This window comes from Nelumbo nucifera, chromosome 3 (genome assembly GCF_055504915.1).
Source record: "Nelumbo nucifera cultivar China Antique chromosome 3, China Antique-T2T, whole genome shotgun sequence".
NCBI lineage: Eukaryota > Viridiplantae > Streptophyta > Magnoliopsida > Proteales > Nelumbonaceae > Nelumbo > Nelumbo nucifera.
Window position 1 is genome coordinate 13,718,452 of NC_142651.1, and position 20,901 is coordinate 13,739,352.

The window sequence follows — 20,901 nt, forward strand, 5'->3', positions numbered from 1 at the left end:
GTCAGGTAAGTCAAAGATTAGGGCTTAATCTGAAGGTTAAAGGTGGCGATCAAATTCTTTCTGAGAAAGAACTCATCTTTATTGAGATCGACCTTAAAGGGAACAGTTTTTAACCTTCTGGAAGCAGTGGTTAATAGAATTCTGTCTCCTTTGCCATTTCTTAGGGTTTCTTGACAGAGATCGACCTTGAAAGGAGTTTTTTTTTTTTTGACAGTTCTGATTTAAGTCAATTATTGCTGTTAGTTTTCTGACAGAGATTGACCTTAGTTCAGCAGTTTTCTGATATATTTGCTAGTTTCTCTGAGTTTTTTTTTTTGTGAAATATCACGGTCAACTATTGCTCCCATTTTTCTATGACTGTGACTGGTTCTTGAGTAGCTACAGTAATCTGGTTTTTTGGCTCCTGGGTGTTCTTGTCGACTGAGGAGTATTTCTTGGGAGTTGCCAATAATCTGAAATTGATTTCTGGTAGTGACTGTTAACATCCTCTTTAAAATGGAGAAAGTTGGAAGTGAATTCAAGACTCCAGGGGAAAGTTTTTTAGGGGCTGGAAGTATGACTGAAAGTTCTTTTCAAATTACAACTGTTAGGTTCAATGGAACAAATTACTTGGAGTGGGCACAATCAGCCATGATGGCAATTGGGGGTAGAGGTAAATTAGGCTATGTAACGGGGGATATAAAGAAACCAACAAATGAAGACACATCACTTGCCAAATCGGTTCAAGAGAACTATTTGGTGATGACATGGCTGTGTAATTCAATGCAGCCCCACATTAGCCGAAATTATTTATGGGCCAAAACGGCTAAGGAAATCTGAGATAATATGAAAGAGACCTACTCCCAACCTCTTAATGTTGCTAGGGCTTATGAACTGAAGTGTGAAGTGAAAAATCTCAAGCAGGGGGAGAAGCCAGTCTCCGTTTACTTTGCTACTTTGAAATCTTTGTGGCATGAAATTGACCATTTGGAAACCATTGAATGGGAGAGTCAGAGAGATGCGACTACCTATAGCAAGCTGGTTGAAACAAACAGAGTTTTTGAATTCTTAGCAGGTCTGAATTCAGAATTTGACATAGTAAGACAGCAACTTCTTACTAGGGATAGTGTGACCTTGTCTCAGGCTTATTCACTAGTGCCCAGTGAAGAGAGTAGAAGAAAAGTGATGTTACAAGTTCAACCCATGGAATCAGCCCTAGCAGCAACAAAACAGAAATTTGGGAAAGATCAGGAAAAGGAAATAAAGAAGGAAGATAAAAGGGAGATGTTTTGTGATCATTGTAAGAAGCCCAAGCATACTAGGGATACTTGTTGGAAGTTGCATCCCCATCTTGTTCCAACTAGATTCAGAAATAAGAAAGGAAGTGCTAATATGGCAGCCAACACTGACAGTGCATCATCTTCCAATACAAGAACCACATCTCTAGATGCCTTAGCTGCTGTTCGGGCTGCCTTGACACAATTGGAGAATGAAGCTGGTATTTCCGGGTCATCATCTCAGTCTTCAATTGTTACTCCTGCCATTCCTACTTCAGCTTTTGCTTCCTCAGGTACAAGAGCTACAGCATATCACACTTCAGCCCCAAGTAATAAATACTAGACTCTTCTAGGTAATAGATTCAGGTGCTTCTGACCATATGACTAGTTTATCCACCTTGTTTACCACCTACTGTTTATCCTCAGGCAAAGACAAAGTGTCTATTGCTGATGGCTCTCTTGTTCCTATTTTTGGCAAGGGAGACATCTGGCTGTTGGATGCCATTTTCTTGTCCTCGGTTTTGCATGTCCCTCATCTTAGTGCTAACTTTCTTTCAGTTAGTAGTATTACTAAGAATCAAAACTGTTCAGTGACTTTTTTTCCCGATCGTTGTGTCTTCCAGGATCTGGAAATGAGGAAGGTGATTGGGATTGGCCGTGAGACGAATGGAGTCTACCAGCTTGAGCATCCATAGGGGAAGGAAAGTGAAGTTGGGAGATTGTTTGTTTCTCAGTCTTTGGGTCAGATTATGCTTTGGCATAATAGATTAGGTCATTTGTCCTTTGGGTCTTTGAAGAGTCTGTTTCCAAGTTTGTTTGAGTCAGTCCAAGTGTCTAGTTTGAAGTGTGAAAGTTGTGAACTTGCAAAACATTGTAGGTCAACTTATTCTTTGAGCAATAAAAGAAGCAATATTCCATTTGAAATTGTGCATACTGATGTTTGGGGGTCATATCATACTCTTGCCATGGGGGGGTACAGATACTTCTTGTTATTTGTTGATGATTATACCCGTTTCTCGTGGATATACCTCATGCACTCTCAAGATGAGGTTCCTTCACTAGCCCAAGCTTTCCATCAGATGGTATTGACCCAATTTGAAATGAAGATCAAAATTCTCAGATCTGATAATGCCAAGGAGTATTTTGCAAAACCCCTGGCATCATATCTTCTAGACCATGGAGTTATTCATCAGAGCACTTGTCCCCGTACACCTCAGCAGAATGGGGTTGCTGAGAGAAAAAACAGACATATTTTGGAAGTAGCCAGAAGCATTATGCTCAACTCTAATGTTCCCATACACTTCTAGGGGGATGCAATCCGTACTGCTGTTTACCTTATTAACCGAATTCCCTCACAGTTTTGGACATGAAAACACCATTCAACCTTCTGTATCCAAACAAGGACTTGTTCACTATTCCTCATCGCCCAAATTTGATCCCAAAGCTGCTAAATGTATTTTCCTTGGGTATGCATAAAATCAAAAGGGGTATTGCTGTTATGATCCTATTCCGGGAAGGCGTTATGTGCCCATGGATGTCACATTTTTTGAGGATATGCCCTACTATCATAGGGCCTCTCCTTAGGGGGAGAGTCGTGAGGAAGGGATTTCAGCCCCAGAAGTTCCATTACCTATCCCAGTTGTTGAGGGGGAGTGCCATGAAGAGGGTTGTCAAAAGTGCAGGGAGTTGAGAGTGTATCATAGACAGTGGTGGAGGCAGGTTGGTTCCTGTTCACAGAAGTCCAGGCCGATCCCAACACCTCCTACAGCTTCAGATCCAGGCATTACACCCATTGTTGAGCCCATTATTGCAGATACTTCACCTAACACTTTTGAGCCTCAGTCCCTTCCTTCAGATGACCTTGATCTCCCAATTGCAATTCGTAAAGGGAAGCGTCGTTGTACTTCATCCACTGTTCATTGTATCTCCCAGTTTCTCTCTTATGGTCGTCTCTCAAAATCCTACAGATCATTTCTGGCATCTATTGCTACCATTCCTATACCCAGAATAGTGCAAGAGGCTCTTTTGATACCTGAATGGAAGGAAGCAATGCAAATAGAGATGGATGCACTTATTAAGAACAACACTTGGGAACTAGTTGACTAGTCTGAGAGGAAGAAACCTGTTGGATGCAGATGGGTATTTACAGTAAAATATAATGTTGATGGCTCTGTAGAGAGATACAAGGCCAGATTGGTTGCAAAGGGCTTCACACAAACTTATGGCATAGACTATATGGAGACCTTTGCACCAGTTGCAAAGATGAACACAATTAGAGTCCTACTATCTATGGTTGCGAACTTCTCTTGGCCACTTTTTCAAATGGACGTCAAGAATGCTTTTCTAAATAAAGATTTGTAGGAGGAGGTGTACATAGAGTTACCTCCCGGTTTTTACAATACAAAAGTAGGAAAGAAAGTTTGTCGACTAAACAAGGCTTTGTACATGGAGTTACCTCCCGGTTTTGACAGGTTTAGGTTGACATTAGAAAAGTTCGGCTACATGAAGGCTCAATCAGATCACACTCTCTTCTTTAAGAAGACAGACTTTTCTTTGACCTTGCTGTCTATGTGGATGATATTGTGGTGACTGGAAGTGATATTAATGAGATAGATGCTCTTAAGCAGAATCTTCACAAAGAATTTGAAGTAAAAGACTTGGGAGAACTGCGCTATTTCCTAGGAGTTGAGGTGGCTCGATCTAAGCATGGCATCTTCATCTCTCAAAGAAAGTATGTCCTTGACTTATTGGAAGAAACTGGAAAGTTAGGAGTAAAGCCTGCTGACACACCCATTGAGTTGAACCATAAAATAAGTGAGAAGGTGGAGAACCTCTTAAGGACAGGGCTATGTATCAAAGGTTGGTTGGGAAACTTCTTTATCTCTGCCTAACACGACCAAACATTTCATATGCTGTCAGTGTTGTCAGTCAGTACATGCATTCTTCTAGGACCACTCACCTTCTTGTGGTGGAAAGGATACTTGCTTACTTGAAGAGATGCCCAGGGACAGGCATACTTTTCAAGAACAATGGACACATGAAGATAGAAGTGTATACAAATGCTGATTTGGCTGGATATATTGATGACAGAAGATCTACCTCGGGGTATTGTGCATTTGTAGGGGGGAACCTTGTTTCTTGGAGAAGGAAGAAACAAAATGTTGTTGCTCGCTCCAGTGCTGAAGCTGAATACAGGTCCATGGCCAATGGTGTTGCAGAAGTGTTATGGCTGAAATCTTTGCTGGATGAACTTGGAATTGACTATGAGAAACCTTTGATGTTGTATTGTGATAATCAAGCAGCAATTAACATTGCTCATAACCCAATACAGCATGACAGGACTAAACATATCGAAGTGGACAGACATTTTATCCGAGAGCGTGTTGCATCTCAAGAAGTGTCTTCCCTATGTTACCTCTATTATGCAGCTAGCTGATCTCTTTACTAAAGCAGTCACAAAATTCAGGTTGGAGACAGATTTACGCAAGTTGGGTATGATAAAATCTACTCCCAACTTGAGGGGGAGTGTAGAGATAGCTGATAAGCTGTTAGTGTTTGTGGGGTTCCAACCCCACATTTTATACCTGCTGATTATTTTATTTTTTATTTAGAATAACTAGGCCGATTGGGCCTTGTTTGTCTTTCTTTCATTTGTTTTAAGTAAGGGTATTATGGTAATTAGTCATTGTAATAGATTACAATATAAATACATCTTAGTGGGCGGCTAGAAATATAATTCAGCTGAACCCTTTCTTTCCTACTTCTCTTCCTCTCTCCCTTCCTCTTCTATTCGTGACCCTTCTTTCTCTTTCTTTGCTACCTTTTTAAATCAGAAAACAACTATTTGCTGGTTTAATTTATTAAAGTATCCTCTACCAATCATCTTTCCCGAGGCCGAATCCTGAATCACACAATAAGAAGGGAAGAAGATTATTGAACAATTTAAAGAATTGGTTATATTACTAACATAAAACAAATTAATAGGGAATTGAGGAACATGTAAAACATTAGAAAGGGTAGGGCCAAAAGGAAGAGAAATGGTTCCTTGACCAGCTATGGTAGAGAATGAACCATCAGCCAGTCTCACTTTGTCTCTTCTAGAGAGGAGATGATAGGTCTAAAAGTAAGTAGATTTACCGGTCATGTGTTTTGACACTCCAGAATCAATTATCCAAGGAGCGTAAGAGGAATGAGACGATACATGGAGAGCTGTGGCAGAATTACCTGACGCATATGAAGTTGATGGAGGAGGAGTGTCCATCTAGCGAATTGCCCTACCATAAAGTTCTAAATGATCACGAAAGGAATTAATGATATCCTCCCTAGGGTCAGAACCATAGGTGTATGTCTGAACTGCAGTAGTAGTCAGGGGCTGGTTCTCCTGAGTAACCATGTTTGCTGTAGTGAATTTTCTTGAACCTTGCTGTCCTACCTTCTTATTCAGATATGAACCCTATTTCTTACTCAATTCTTGAGCCCATTTCGGCTTCCCATGAAGGTCCCAACATGTGTCACGAGTGTGTCGAGGTTTCTGGCAATGGGTGCACCATAATTTTTCTTTGTCATCCACCCTTTTTTGAGAGTCTTAAAAGGATTTCCCCCACTTGTAACAACACTTCCTTTTGCTTCCAACACAACTGCATCTCCCCCAGAATTATTCATCAGATTTCTTCTACTTTCCTCTGACTGTACTAGAGCATATACCTCTTGGACAGATGGGAGATCCTTGCTTCCAAGAATCTGTACTCTAATGGACTCATACATAGGGTTCAGGCCAAGGAGGAAGGCAAAGACTCTCTACTTGAACACAAGAGACCTATATGCTTTGGCATCTTCATTACACTTCCAGTCTACACTCTGGTAGTGATCCAACTCTTTCTAGATGGAAGACAAGTCTGATTTGGCTTGTTCCCAAATCTCATAAGCTGTCTTAGCCCACATAAAATTTCTTTTCACCTGAGGTTGCATAGACACTAAGAGCCATGACATTACCATGCAGTTTTCTTAGTTCCACCTGTCATGCTCAGTACTCCTAGAATTAGGTTCTTTAATTCTTCCATTTATATATCCTATCTTTCCCCTTGCAGTAATGTATAACCTGATCCCCTTCGACCATTCTAAGTAATTGAGACCATTAAGAGGTATGACAGATATAGGGAAGGATAAATCCATACCCCCACTCATTCCATTCTGCATTGAGGAAACACTAGAAGTGGCTGAATCTTCACTATTCATGATAGCTGGTTTAGATCACACTAGAAGTGGCTGAATCTTCACTAAAAAAACACAGTCCGACCTGTCCAACCTGTTTTCCCTTTCACACACTATATTATTTCTGAAAAAAAAATTTCACACCAGGAAACTACAGGCAGCCACCTTTTAGATTGACACAGTCCTTCAAGTCACCCAAAAAAAAATATACTGCTGTTACAGCACCTACAGGTTATCACCGACCTACAAACTACCCACTGTACTGCTGTCACAACACACACAGGTCATCTCCGACCTACAAACACTCCACAAAGCTGCTGTTGCAGCACATACAGGTCACCTCTGACCTACAACTACCACAAGGATCACTCGATCCTACAAAAAGGAAGGTACAGGTGCTGATTACCTCACATCAGTTGATTTACCGCTCTTTTTTGGGTCTGTCCTGATACACGATCAGGAAAAAAAATAATAAACAAAGAAGAAAGAAACTTCTGAGATTAGTCCAAAGATCTACCTTGGTTCTTCAGAAAATAAATTAGCAGCACGATGAGGGAGAAGATAAAGGAGGGATTTCTCGATTTCCTTTCAGATCAAATGAACCTGCTCTGATACCATCTTGTTCAGAAGCTGAAGTGAAGAGAAGAGAGAAGAGAGAAAGAGAGAGGAGAAAAGAGAGATCTGAGAGCAAGAACTATTACTGGTGGCGCCAGCTTTTTGGTATTTATATTAGGGCAACCAGAACATAACATAAAGAGAGGGGAATTACAATAGTACCCCTACAACACTAACAGAAATAAAAAACAAAGAAAAACAACTTATAAACAGCCTTTTAACAGTTTGTAATGATTTCCTTAATTTTCATGCATGCAGGAATGGTAGTATTTGCAAAAATGAAGCAGTATCTACAAATTGCAGGATGGGAATCTTTGGACTCCCTTTCGAGATTCTGCAACCAATATGCCTTTCATTATCCCTTGCTTCTTTTTCTAGTTTCTTTGGAAGTGCTTCAGCACATAGAGGAAAAATATAAGGAGATAGAGGGTCTCCTCGCTTAATACCTCTACTAGGTTTAAATTCATATGCTGGACTCCCATTGATTAAAATCTTATAGGAGACCATTTTTATACACTCCATAACCCATGCAATCCATTTCTCGTGAAAGCCAAGTTTCTTTAGTACTTTCTCAAAGTTACAGAAACTAGGGTTTCAAGAGAGAGGAAGAAGAGAAGAGAAGAGAAGAAGAAGAAGAGGAAGAAGAGAGCAAGTGTCGAGAGGTGTGTATTATTCACTGTTCACACCCTCAAAAGATTACTTTATAATTTGAGAAAATAATAATTACAAGAAGGCCTCTATCTGGATGCCCAAATACTGAGAGAGTATAAGAAAGGAGAAAAAGACCAAAAACACCCCTGTCTAACCATTCTCAAGACTCAATAAATTCCCATTCTAATTTATCATAGGCCTTCTCCATATCAATTTTATAGACCATAATCCTTGAGCTTCCTTTCTTCTTTTTCATAGTATGTATTATCTCATGTGCAATAAGGATATTATCATTTATTTGTCTATTCGGCACAAAGGCACTCTGGTAAGGGGATATAATTTTGTCTAGGAGATGTTTAATCCTATTGTCAAGAATTTTAGTAATGATTTTATAAATGACATTACAGTGACTGATAGGCCTGTAGTCATTCACATTACTGACAAGAATTTCCACTCTGGAAGAAAACTTTAACTACATCACACACTGAATCTCCTATAGTATTCCAGAATTTTTTGAAAAATAATACATTTAAATTGGAAAATCTGGTTTAATTCAATAAGGATGAATAATTTGCCACCTTCATATATTTGAGAAAAAATAGTTATTTATACATTCCTAAATAACCTTGCCTGTGATGAGGACATCCTTGCTGCAATAGTGTTTCAGCAAGAGATAATATGAACTACATAAGGGGGCGGGGCCCACTCATGTGATGTGTTGCCCTGCCCATCTTGTGAAAAACTAAGGCTGCGTTTGCTTGTGACATAAATGCAAATATGTACTCTGCGTAAATACCTTCTCTTCAGTTCATGAATGCAAAATGGTTCAGAGTTGTAAACCCATTTTGTACTCTTCTTGTTTGTTTCATGTTGATGTAAAGAGCTGTATGGCGGTCTCTCTCTTGCTTGATTGACGTAATAAGTAAGCCTATGTACATCGAGATCCGAAGAGCACAAGTTTGTATCCATCGAATGGATACACTAATGCACTCTCCTCACGATATGAATATGTCAGAAAAAAATTTTTCCCCTCTTAATTGATTCACTTTTGTATGGCAAACAAACGCTCACAAACCCTAACTAGGGTATTTATACCCCAGTTCGACGTTTGTATCGCAAACAAACACAGCCTAAATGGAAGTTCAAAAAGGAAAACAAAACGTTGTGGTGACTTTTGGCATTCTCTCCCTTGTGAGAAAAAGACAAAGAGAAAAAGTAGGGTTTCTTGTCTTGTTCTATTATTAGTGGATAGTGGGACCTGCACTCCACCATCTTCCTTTGGCTTCCTCTACAAGCCTTCTTTGTTGTAGAGTGCAGAGAGACTTTAGGGAACTCCATATGTAAGGTGATACATCTTAGTGAAAAGAAAATAGAAAAAAAAGAAAGGAAATACAAGGGTTTTCTCTTGAAGCTAGAAGAAGATAAGGCATCCTTCTAGACAAGAAGGCTTGGTGATATCCAATAAAACATACTTCTTTTGATGTGGATGCCTCTAGTTATTGCTAGAGAGATTATTGTACCCCATTATTCTTGTTGATAGTGGAGGATATTTGGACATCGTCCCATAGTTTTTACCCTCATATTGTAGGGTTTTTTCATGTAAATCTTGGTGTCTCTATTATTTCTCTCTTTGTATTTGATTAATTGTCTCTATTTCTTTGTGCTTTTTATAGTTGAATTTCTTAGTTTTTCACAAGGAAGACATAAGGGTTTATTACCCCAACACTACACACTCTTCCTTTTTCATTTTTCTATCTCCTTTTATGTATTTCTCCACTTCCCAATCAATTAAATTTCATGAATAGAACTGGTCTATAGTGCCTTGATTTTGATATTTACATCTGTGATTTCTTTGATTCTTTCTTTATATTTGGAGGATGGATGGTTAAATTTTCTTGGACGATAATGGAATTTTTACAATGCATCTTCTTGCAAGAGTTAATTCATTTTAGATTCTGTTAGAGTTGGTTGAGTAGGAGTAACTTAGTCTTTTCATTATACTTTAAGTGGTGACTATAGGGGCATATTTGACTTTGTACCCCTTATGAATACAATAAAAGGTTATGGTCGACTAGGAGGGGATTGACTCTCTAGTTTGACAGATTTCTCCTTTCTTAATTCATTTTAGATTCTGTTAGAGTTGGTTGAGTAGGGGTAACTTAGACTTTTCATTATACTTTAAGTGGTGACTTGGCAATACTGTTTTGTTTTAAATTTCTTCTTCTTTTCTTAGACTTGTGATCTCTCCTCTTCTTCTTCTCTCCTTTTTCTGGGCTGTGATCTGGGTTACACAAAGTAGAAGGCTGCAACAACCCTTTTTGGTGATTCCAGGATTGCCATAATCTCCATTACAGGTGTTAGGAGGGTGCGACAGCCCTAGGTTGGTGATTCTAAGACTTCTGTCTCCATGAGTGACAGCCTTAGTGTTCGTGTTGTCGTGTGTATGGTGGTTCAGACCCTCTACTGAGCAGTTTCAAGAGGGGTTTTCCTTGTTTGTTGCAGCTATGGTGGTTGGTTAACAGTAGTGATGTGAGATTTTTCTTTTTTCTTGAGCAAGATGGTTGAATGTGTCTGAATGGTGCCTGGTTGAGAGAGTGTCATGAGGTGATGTATAGACTGCAGCAGTGTTGACTTAACAGCAGTATTTTTTTTTGTTGGTTGATAATTCAGAATTAGAAAAGGTAATTGATAGTTACCTGTATTGAGAACACCATAGCAGCAACCGGAGATGGTGGTAGTGATCAGAAATCTAGTGTGATGATCCCCTCAGACTATTTAGGTGTGCAGATGACATCAATTAAACTTAATGGTGAAAATTATGTGCCATGGGCCAAGTCACTGGAGGTTTTTCTCGAGGCCAAGAGGAAGGTGAATCTCCAGGGTTTGATGATTGGGAACAAGAGGATGCCCAAATCATGACATGTTTATGGAACAGTATGGAACCCAAGATAAGTGTAAACTTTATGTTCTTAGATATAGCCAAGATAGGTTGTAAATGGGTGTATACTGTTAAATATTTACTAGATGGTAGTGTGGAACGATTGAAAGCCCAACTGATTTCTAAGGGTTAGTCTCAATTGTATGGGGTGGATTATATGGAAACCTTCTCCCCTGTGGCTAAGATTGGTTCAGTTCGTGTCTTGATTTCCATGGCAGTTATGTATGATTAGGGATGACAATTTTCCCCATTTCCTCGATCCCCGTGGGGAATGGGGTGGGGATGGGGAAATTTTCATCCCCGTTAGCGGGGACGGGGTAGGGACGGGGAGAGCACTCCCCGCCCCGTGGGGACCCCGATCCCTGCCCGTGGGATCCCCACTAATATATATGTATATATGTATATATGTATGTATACATTATATATGTACACATACGTCTATATATTAATGTTTTAAAAATATGGTTGAATATGTTTGAATCTTTTTTAATAGATTGTAAATTTTAATTATTTTATTTTTAATTTTTAAATAAAATAAAAAAACAAAAACAAAATTATTAACATTATAAAAAATTACGGGGAATGGGGATCCCCATGGGGATGGGGACGGGGATAACCATGTCCCCGTTAGCGGGGATGGGGACGGGGACGGGGATGGGGAGAGGCTCCCCGTCCCCGCCCTGCCCCGTTGCCATTCCTATGTATGATTGGCCTTTTTTCAGCTTGACATTAAAAATTCCTTCCTCCACAGTGATCTTTTGGAGGAGGTCTACATGGAGGAACCACCACGGTTTGTTGCTTAGGGGGAGGATGGTAAGGTGTGTAGGCTCAAAAAGGCAATTTGTGGGATGAAACAGTTTCCTCGTGCTTAGTTTGGAAAGTTCAGTGAAGTGGAGAAAGATTTCGGAATGAAATAATGTCAGGTCGATCACTCAGTGTTTAGTTATGATTCTGAAGCCAGAAAGATTTCATTAGTGGTTTATGTGGATGATATAGTCAACTGGTAGTGACAAACTAGGGATTGACAGGCTAAAGGCCTTCCTGCAAGACCATTTCCAAACAAAAGATCTTGGGAAGTTGAAGTATTTCTTGTGTATAGAAGTTGCCAGGTTGAAACAAGGTATAAATTTGTGCCAAAGAAAATATGTTCTTGATCTATTGGAAGAAACAATATTTTTAGGTGCTAAACTAGTTGAAACACCCATGGAACCAAATGCTAAGTTTAGCAGTAATGTAGGTGAAATGATGATCCTGGAAGATATAGACGTTAATGGGGAAGCTGAACTACCTACCCATTACCAGACCAGACATCTCCTTTGCTGTCAGTGTGGTGAGCCAATTTGTGCAAAACCCCAAGTACCTCACTAGGACGCAGTTCTTAGAATTGTATGGTACTTGAAGGGAGCTCCAGGTCATGAGTTATTGGACAAGCCAAGAGGAAGTCTTGAGATAGTTGGGTATACAGATGCAGATTGGGCAGGCTCGGTGTCTAACAGGACATCCACTACAGGTTATAGCACATTTCTTGGAGGAAATCTGGTGACATGGAAGAGTAAGAAGCAAACTGTTGTGGCGAGGAGTAGTGCTGAAGCTGAACACAGGGCCATGGCACACACCACATGTGAACTAGTATGGTTGAAAAATCTTCTGCAAGAAGTTGGGTTCTCAATGAGCAAACCTATGAGATTGTACTGTGACAACCAAGCTGCAATTCACATCTCATCCAATCCAGTTTTTCATGAGAGGACGACACATAGAGGTTGATTGCCATTTTGTAAGGGAGAAAGTCCTTACTGGAGAGATAAGCATAGAGCACATTAGTTCGGGTAATCAATGGGCAGACTTGTTCACAAAAGGTTTGAGTTCAGGGAGAGTGAATTATATATGTAAGAAGCTGGGATTATATGACATATATTCTCCAGCTTGAGGAGTGTTAGAGTTGGTTGAGTAGGGGTAACTTAGTCTTTCATTATACTTTAAGTGGTGACTTGGCAATACTGTTTTGTTTTAAATTTCTTTTCCCATACTTAAGTAGGGGCATATTTGACTTTGTACCCTTAATGAATATAATAAAAGGTTATGGTCAATTAGGAGAGAATTGACTCTCTATTTCGACAGATTTCTCCTTTCTCTTCTTCTTCTTCTTCTTCTTCTTCTTCTTCTTCTTCTTCTTCTTCTTCTTCTTCTTCTCTCTCTCTCTCTCTCTCTCTGAACAGAACTTATCTGAACCATCAAAACAGATTCATTAATAGTCACTAATGAAGTTGCATCACTTTATCCTAGCTCTATGTGTCACTTGATGCATCTTGATTTCCCTTTCTTAGTAATGTTCTATGGGACTTTCTTTCATGTGACATCTAAGATAAGTTGCAGTTTCTTGATTTCCCTTGCTTGAATGCACACTGTGATTTGCTTTATTCTAAAGGACATTTTTTGTTTTTAATTTCCTCTTCTGGTTTTTTCTTTCCTGAATTTTTTTCATATTTAATTATAAAAACCTTGTGAAAATAGCCTAAAACAAAGGGCATGATAATATCTCATACATTTATGTTTGCAGGCCTCCAATGCCTACCTTCAGTTCTTTCGAGGTGCTGGAACAAAAATGTTATTTGAATTTGTTAAAGAAATGCCTAAACCTGGAATAAAGCTTAGCTTGGATTTCTCTTCTCTTCTTAGTGCACTTTTCTTTACATGGGTCATTTTGCAACTTTTCCCTGTAAGTACAGGATATGCTGACTTTCTATATCAGAACTTAAGCAGATTATAGCAAGTATTCAGGATTGTATGAATTTTTCAATGTAGATCTTTATATTTGAGAATATTTTAACACCTACTTCATCTGCTAATAAATTCTTCTATCAGTTATCTGTCTAACTTAATCTCATCTGGATGTGCTTTGAAACTGATAGAAATGAAGGCTCTTATTTTAGGAACCAGAAAACAAAATAAGCATTATGGATGATAACTAGCTATTCTTCATTACATATAGGTTAAAGAATCTAATAGTGGTCTATGAATTCCATCTTTTACCCAACAAGCTTGCAATTTTAGAACCCCCACCAACAGCCTTGGGTTCCGGATCCCTATCTACGTGAAAAACTGATTGATATGATGAGACTTGGTATAATAAACAAGGTAAAATGATGCAAGTTAGAGCTATGTCCAAAAACTATGGATTTCTGGTTCCTGACTTGGAAGAAAATCTCACATGGATCTTGGTATTGGGAAAAGAAGTTTGAGTTATGGAGAGTCATGATAGGATCTTCATGGCAATGGAATTCAAATTTAGTTAGTTCTCCTTGTACACGGTTTTTGTGCAGTTGACATCCCTTAGGTTGGGCAAGGTAGACGATCACAATAAAAAGGACATTATCCAATGTTGGTCCCAGCTATCTAGGGTCTTGGAAGGGGTGTACTGTATATGGTCCTAACTATTTTTTTGTTTGCACAAAGTGGCCGCTCTCAGACTCGGACCTGCGTTCTCATGCTTTCCAGCCTGAGACTTTACCATTACATGAAGTAATGGCTCTAGTCATGATACAAACATGAATTTTCTTTCTATCTATGAAATTATTCACCATGAAGGAATATTTATCCCAAAAAGAGAAAAGGACTATGAGAAACAAATCCCTAACCAGAGCTGTAGCTCTGAGGTTTGTTTTATTTTCAATTCTCTAGTTTCTTTTGTTTTCCTTTAAAGTTGTTTTCTTCTCATAATATGAATCTTGGATGTAGGTTATATTGACATCTCTTGTTTACGAGAAGGAACGGAATCTAAGAATCATGATGAAAATGCATGGCCTTGGGGATGACCCTTATTGGATGATTTCCTATGCTTATTTTCTTTTTATATCATTGACTTACATGTTAGTCTTTGTGATGTTTGGCTCACTTATAGGTACAACATTACTGGGGGAATTGCCTTCCTTTTTTCCATTTATTTTTTGAGTTTTTTTATTCATTTGGTTTCCACATTCACAGGGATAAAGTTTTTCACACTGAATGACTACAGCATACAATTTGTCTTCTACTTCATCTATATAAATTTGCAAATATCACTGGCCTTTCTAGTGGCAACTGTTTTTTCAAAAGTTAAGACTGCTTCAGGTGACAATGTTTGAATAATTTCATCCATTGAAGAGTAAAACCCATGTTTTGAGTTACAGGAGAAGCTGACGTTTTCATGATTGAAATTTGGTGATGGCAGTAATAGGGTACATATGCGTGTTCGGATCAGGGCTTTTAGGTCGCTTTCTTTTTCATTTCTTTGTTGAAGATGCATCCTTCCCTAGTGAGTGAAACTACAATGATCTGCTTCACTGATCCAATTAGTTATACTTTTCCTTATTGCTAACTATAATCGTTCTGCATTTCTTTTTCTCCTTGTTTTAGGAGGCTGGATTATAGTTATGGAGCTCTATCCTGGATTTTCTCTATATCGTGGACTATACGAGTTTGGACAGTATTCCTTTCTGGGAAGTTATATGGGGATTGATGGGATGCAGTGGAAAGATTTGAGTGATAGCACGAATGGGATGGAAGAAGTCTTAATTATCATGTTTGTAGAATGGATGGTAGTTCTTCCTGTTGCATATTATTTAGATCAAGTTTTAGCATTAGGAAGTGGTGTTAGAAAGCACCCTCTATTTTTCATGGAAAAATTTTGGAAGAAGCGCTCACCATCTTTCCGAAGGCCCAGTTTGAGAAGACAGGGATCCAGAGTTTTTGTTCAAATGGAGAAAGCTGATGTTTCCCAGGAGGTAACGTTGTCTAGTGTGTACTTTATGCATTTTTTGATTTATTGGGATTTCAGAACATTATAGCTGGTGTATTTGGACCTAGAGGGATGGGACTCACTGAAGTACAGGTTACTTCTGGATGATCTCCTGGGTGAAATGTGACCTGAGTGGATCTTCTTAACCTTTCCATCAACATAATAACATGATTGTTACTTCACTTTGTACTAATTTTCCATTAACTATTTATCACATTATTTTACACATTAAAATGAAAAGATAGAGATGATTGTCAACTAGGCCACACATCTCATCTTTGCTCCACTTGTAAAACCACTTGTAGACCATTTTATGATTTTTTCCATTTGTTTAATTTGATCTTCAATTTTCTTTCAAAATTTGCAAGTTTGGGTTCAAAAATTGCAAAAGTTTCTTGTAACTCATCTCCTTGTTTCTGTGCGTGGATGTCAACTTCATAGTTTTTACTCTTGTTTCAGAGAGAGAAGGTTGAACAATTACTACTTGAACCACGTGTAAATCATGCCATCATCTGTGACAACATCAAAAAGGTGTATCCAGGGAAGGATGGAAATCCTGAGAAATTTGCAGTCAGAGGGTTGTCTCTTTCTTTGCCTCGAGGGGAATGCTTTGGTATTCTAGGTCCTAATGGTGCTGGAAAAACTTCTTTTATCAATATGGTAAATAGATAGTACCTTGTTTGGCTCTGCAAAGTGCAAATCATTTCTTGATTCTCAAATTATGAAATTGTTGTTAATAATAATAATAATAATTAAATGTTTGTGGATCACTAAATGTTGCAGAACACCATTTGCCTTGGTTCAGTTATTCTATTAAGAACTATTCTGTATACATAAATTAGCTGTTCTGCAATTCACCACCCAAATTTATTTATTGTAGCTCTTATTGTTCATAAATGGAGACAACAATTGCAGAATGGAGAATGATAATGATGGTTCATTCTACAACATCTGAATGTTTTTATGGTTCTGTTAACAGATGATTGGGCTGATCACTCCAACATCTGGCACAGCATTTGTTCAGGGATTGGATATTCGGACTGATATGGACAAAATATATACCAGCATGGGCGTATGCCCACAGCATGAGTAATCTAGCATTGTTCTTTCTTCTGTGTAGAAGAAAATTATTTCTTTACTGATTACAGAGGTTGCATTTCTTCCTTATTTTTCTGTATGTTATTTTGCACTATCACAGCCTACTCTGGGAAACTCTAACTGGAAGGGAGCATTTGCTATTTTATGGAAGACTGAAGAATCTAAAAGGTGCTGCCTTAACACAAGTAAGTTGGTAGTGCTCTCTCTTTTATTATGTTTTTTTACCCTGGATTACACTTTGAACTAGTGGTTGTATGTGTTACATGATTCTTGTTATTCAAAAGACATTATTCCAGTTGTAAGCATATGGGATTTGGAAATCTTGAAATAGAGAATAGTTTGATTTGATCAAATGGTAAATAAGTTTTTTTTTTCTTTTTTGTTGAGGAAAAAGGTTAAGTATTGTATTACTCAAAAAACAATCCAAATCTGCACAAGGAACTGTGCAGTGCCCAATCAGATCTGTACATCTTCTAATCTGTATATTCTGTGTGCATAGATACAAAAAGAGTTCCAGAATAAAAAGAACGAGCTATAAGGCTTATTCCTGAAAAATCTGTGTGTTCCTACCCATGAATACAACTTACCCCAAAGACCTCTCAGTAAATTTTCTTCTGTAATAAACTTATTTTCAAACAGTCTTTTGTACCTTTCCATCCATATTGTCCAAACCACTATAGCTGGTCCTACTCCCCAAATAACCTTGCCTTCTTTAGAAAGACTTTTCAGCTGCCAACTCCTTAGTACCCCGCCAACAAATTTTCTGGAAAACAAAATTGAACTTCAAACAGTCACAAAAACCTTGCCCAAAGGTTTCTTGCAACTGTGCAATGAATCAGCAAATGATCTGAATCCTCAGAAGCTCCCCCACCCATTACAAACCTGCTAGGCAACACATTCAGACCTCTCCTAGCCAAGACATCCGCTGTCAAACACTTACCCAGCACTGTCACCCACAATAAAAAAGCAGCTTTTGGAGGGGCTGCAGTATTCCACACTTTAGTTGCTGGGATGTCCATCCTCTCCACCTCTGTGAGCTTATTATAGAAGGATCTAACTGTGAAATTACCTTCTTTATCCCATATCCAGAATCTCTTATCCCTGCTCATACTATCAGGTGTAATGGCAGTGATTTGCTGCATCAGCTCCATCCACATCTCAACCTCCCAGTCATTTAGATTCCTTCTAAACATAGGGCACCAAACTGCTGAACCTCCTACCCAAGAATAAGCCTCAGCAACCAGACACTCTTTGTTCTGTGCAATCTCAAGGAGGATAGGGAAGCTCTCTTTAAGTGGATGATCTCCACACCACCAAGTATCAGACCATAATTTGATTCTGGTGCCATCTCCCACTGTATACTTGATTCCTTTTCTAAACTCCACAAGAGCTCTTTGAATGCCTCTCCAAACAGCACACCCATAAGGCAAGCTTGTCTCCCTTGGCTCCCAGCCTAAATCACCGGCACCATACTTTGCTAAAATAATCCTTTTCGATAAAGTATCGGGTTGCTCATTCCATCTCCAAAGCCACTTGGCAAGACAAGCCACATTAAACTTCCTAAGCTTCCTCACTCCCAAACCCCTTGCTTTCTTTGGACCACACACTTTGCTCCACTTAACCATTTAAGTGGTTAAGTAGATTAGCCATTTAAAGAGAAAATTTCCTTTTATGTTCTTTAAATGGAAAGGTAGAATAAGAGAAATTAGTTTTCTATACTACTTTTAACAGGATATTTTGATTCAAAGTTCAGATTATATCACTTTTGATGATCCTTGTTAATTGACCAAGCTATTCTGAATCATCATAAAAGAAGAACTGTATGACTCAACCTACCTATAAATTGATTGGTGTAATGACTGAATCAAATTAGTTTGTGACTGAGGAACCAGAGTGCCATCCCCCAACCAATCTTCACATGTGCCACTTGTCCACTGTCCAGTTGTCCTAAAAATTTTTAGGGATGCCAAGGAAACTTGAACAGATGCGCTCAAGGGCTTTTTGTCAATACATTTGGGAAAATTACAAGACATTATGGTAGCTTTGGTCAATAGATTTCAAGCTGTGTTGTCCTTATACAAAGATGTCTTTGAAATGGACTGAGAGGCAGTCACTTGAATATTGGCAAAACTCCTATATTTTGATGACTTACTGTCAAATGAGAAATGATTAGAAGATGCTGAGGCGAGTATATCCTGATCCCCAAATACGTACACACATAAAAGTTTGTATGTCATGTTGAAATAACTGTAATCATGAGAGTGATCTGATTATTGTTTTGTTCAGTCTGACAAGTGAATCTTATAAAACTTCCACTATTTTTTCTTTTTTTCTCTTCTTTTCTGGTCTACTTCTTCAGGCAGTTGAGGAATCTCTTAAGAGTGTCAACCTATTTCATGGAGGTGTTGGTGATAAACAATCTGGGAAATACAGTGGGGGTATGAAAAGGAGGCTTAATGTTGCCATTTCACTGATTGGAGATCCTAAAGTATGCCTTAATATATATTACATCTGACTAGTAATGCTAGTTCTCATTTGTGCACACACACACACAAACACACAGACAAACATACACACACACACACACACAAGTTTCCCTGCTATGTTACTTATGGTGTAACTCTTGGGAATTCTGCAAGGTTGTCTATATGGATGAGCCTAGTACTGGATTGGATCCTGCCTCAAGAAACAATCTGTGGAATGTTGTTAAGCGTGCAAAGCAAGATAGAGCCATCATTCTCACCAGTAACATATTCATTTACTTTTCTTTCTAAGTTTTGCACTTGCATCATACAAACAATAAAAGTTGAAGATGCTTGATGTTTCTAACATCCCCCCCCCCCAAAGGAGAAAAAAAAGGGAACCAGAAGACCTAACCTAGGTAATTAAATTCATTGCTTCAGCTCATTCCATGGAAGAGGCAGAGGTTCTATGCGACCGTCTAGGGATATTTGTTGATGGCAATTTACAGTGCATCGGAAATCCAAAAGAGGTAAATATACTTTAACATATTTACATTTGAAGTGTTCGTGACTTTCTGCCTTTTCAGGTAAGCATGAAATGAACTTTTTACCTTGGTTAAATGAAAAAAGATTTAATGTATAAATGGATAGGACTGCAACTGCATTGGATCAAAGTTGGAGAGGAGTAGATCTTAATCTGATCCAATAAGGATCTGCGATATCCAAATTTGATCTAATGTCCTAACAGTTATGAATAAAATAAATTTGAATTTGATTCATTTATATATTTGTATTTGGATATCCAATTCTATTTGAAGCTCAATAAATTTGCACACAATGAGTATAAATTTACAAAATTAAATATAAAACAAGGAACTATATATTGTAAAATGGGCAATCTAAATTCAAAATCCTACTTACATATGTTATAATTGAGTCATATGCTAAAGGACCGGATCAGGAAATATCTGAATTTGACCCAATTATTAAATGGGCCAGATTTAAGTCCAATCCATTTCCAGCTCTTCAAGTGGGTATTCCGCCTTTGAATTTGAATTGGATTAAGTTCTTGTAAACTGAACCTCACAATCTCTGTCGTTGTCTTAACTCTAGAGGGTGACCTGTGCAAATAAAAAGTATATATGCATCAACATAGTATAAATCCTCTTGTTTTAAGGATCCATACTGTTGCAAATTGCTACAAATGGTTTTGTTTGATATAGAATTTCGCAACTGTCAGATTATTGGACTAATTAGTTCCTAATATATACCATCTGCTTGTATGGTCCATGGTCAATAACAGCTGAAGGCCAGATACGGGGGATCTTACGTGTTTACAATGACAACATCTTCAAATCAAGAAGACGACGTGGAGAACTTGGTTCGCAGTCTCTCTCCAAATGCAAACAAGATATACCATATATCTGGAACCCAAAAGTTCGAAATTCCGAAGCAAGAAGTAAAGATTGCTGATGTTTTCCAAGCAGTTGAGAATGCAAAGAAAATGTTCACGATACATGCATGGGGTCTAGCTGATACAACCTTGGAGGATGTCTTCATCAAGGTTGCTCAAGGGGTCCAGGCACTAAATGTGCTATCGTGATTGTTGGGGATGATCCTTATACTACTTAGTTTAATCTTCTCCTCTATGCTGATAATTTCTTTTAATTCTTCGATTATGTAAATGGTTTTGTAGATCTTATTATAGTGACCTTGCAAGTAATCCTCACTTCTGTTCAGTATTTTACTCTGACGTACACTTTCTATGGAAGTTAATCTCTTTCTTTAGGCGTGGAAACCTCTATGAAAGACAACGATGTGCAGGAATTGTTCCACAAAGCAAAAAGTGTATATTAGATCGAACATGTCAATTAATCTTTTTTTCTTTTCTTTTTC

At 38.4% G+C, this 20,901-nt stretch overlaps 1 protein-coding gene across 3 annotated transcripts in view; it reads left to right on the forward strand.

The window, feature by feature from the left end:
• Nucleotides 1-20,901, forward strand: part of LOC104597061 (ABC transporter A family member 7-like) — a 33,863-nt gene extending 12,962 nt beyond the window's left edge. For 2 of the 3 annotated variants that reach the window (XM_010258454.3, XM_010258463.3), the window contains exons 7-18: nt 13,229-13,387; nt 14,407-14,569; nt 14,653-14,778; nt 14,879-14,962; nt 15,064-15,431; nt 15,905-16,105; nt 16,425-16,534; nt 16,644-16,728; nt 18,903-19,031; nt 19,183-19,288; nt 19,447-19,535; nt 20,309-20,901. In XM_010258454.3, coding sequence (XP_010256756.1) covers nt 13,229-13,387; nt 14,407-14,569; nt 14,653-14,778; nt 14,879-14,962; nt 15,064-15,431; nt 15,905-16,105; nt 16,425-16,534; nt 16,644-16,728; nt 18,903-19,031; nt 19,183-19,288; nt 19,447-19,535; nt 20,309-20,608 — 1,920 coding nt within the window. In that variant the 3' untranslated portion in view covers nt 20,609-20,901. The remainder of the gene's footprint in view (nt 1-13,228; nt 13,388-14,406; nt 14,570-14,652; nt 14,779-14,878; nt 14,963-15,063; nt 15,432-15,904; nt 16,106-16,424; nt 16,535-16,643; nt 16,729-18,902; nt 19,032-19,182; nt 19,289-19,446; nt 19,536-20,308) is intronic. The other variant, XM_088899527.1, reaches the window with a different exon arrangement.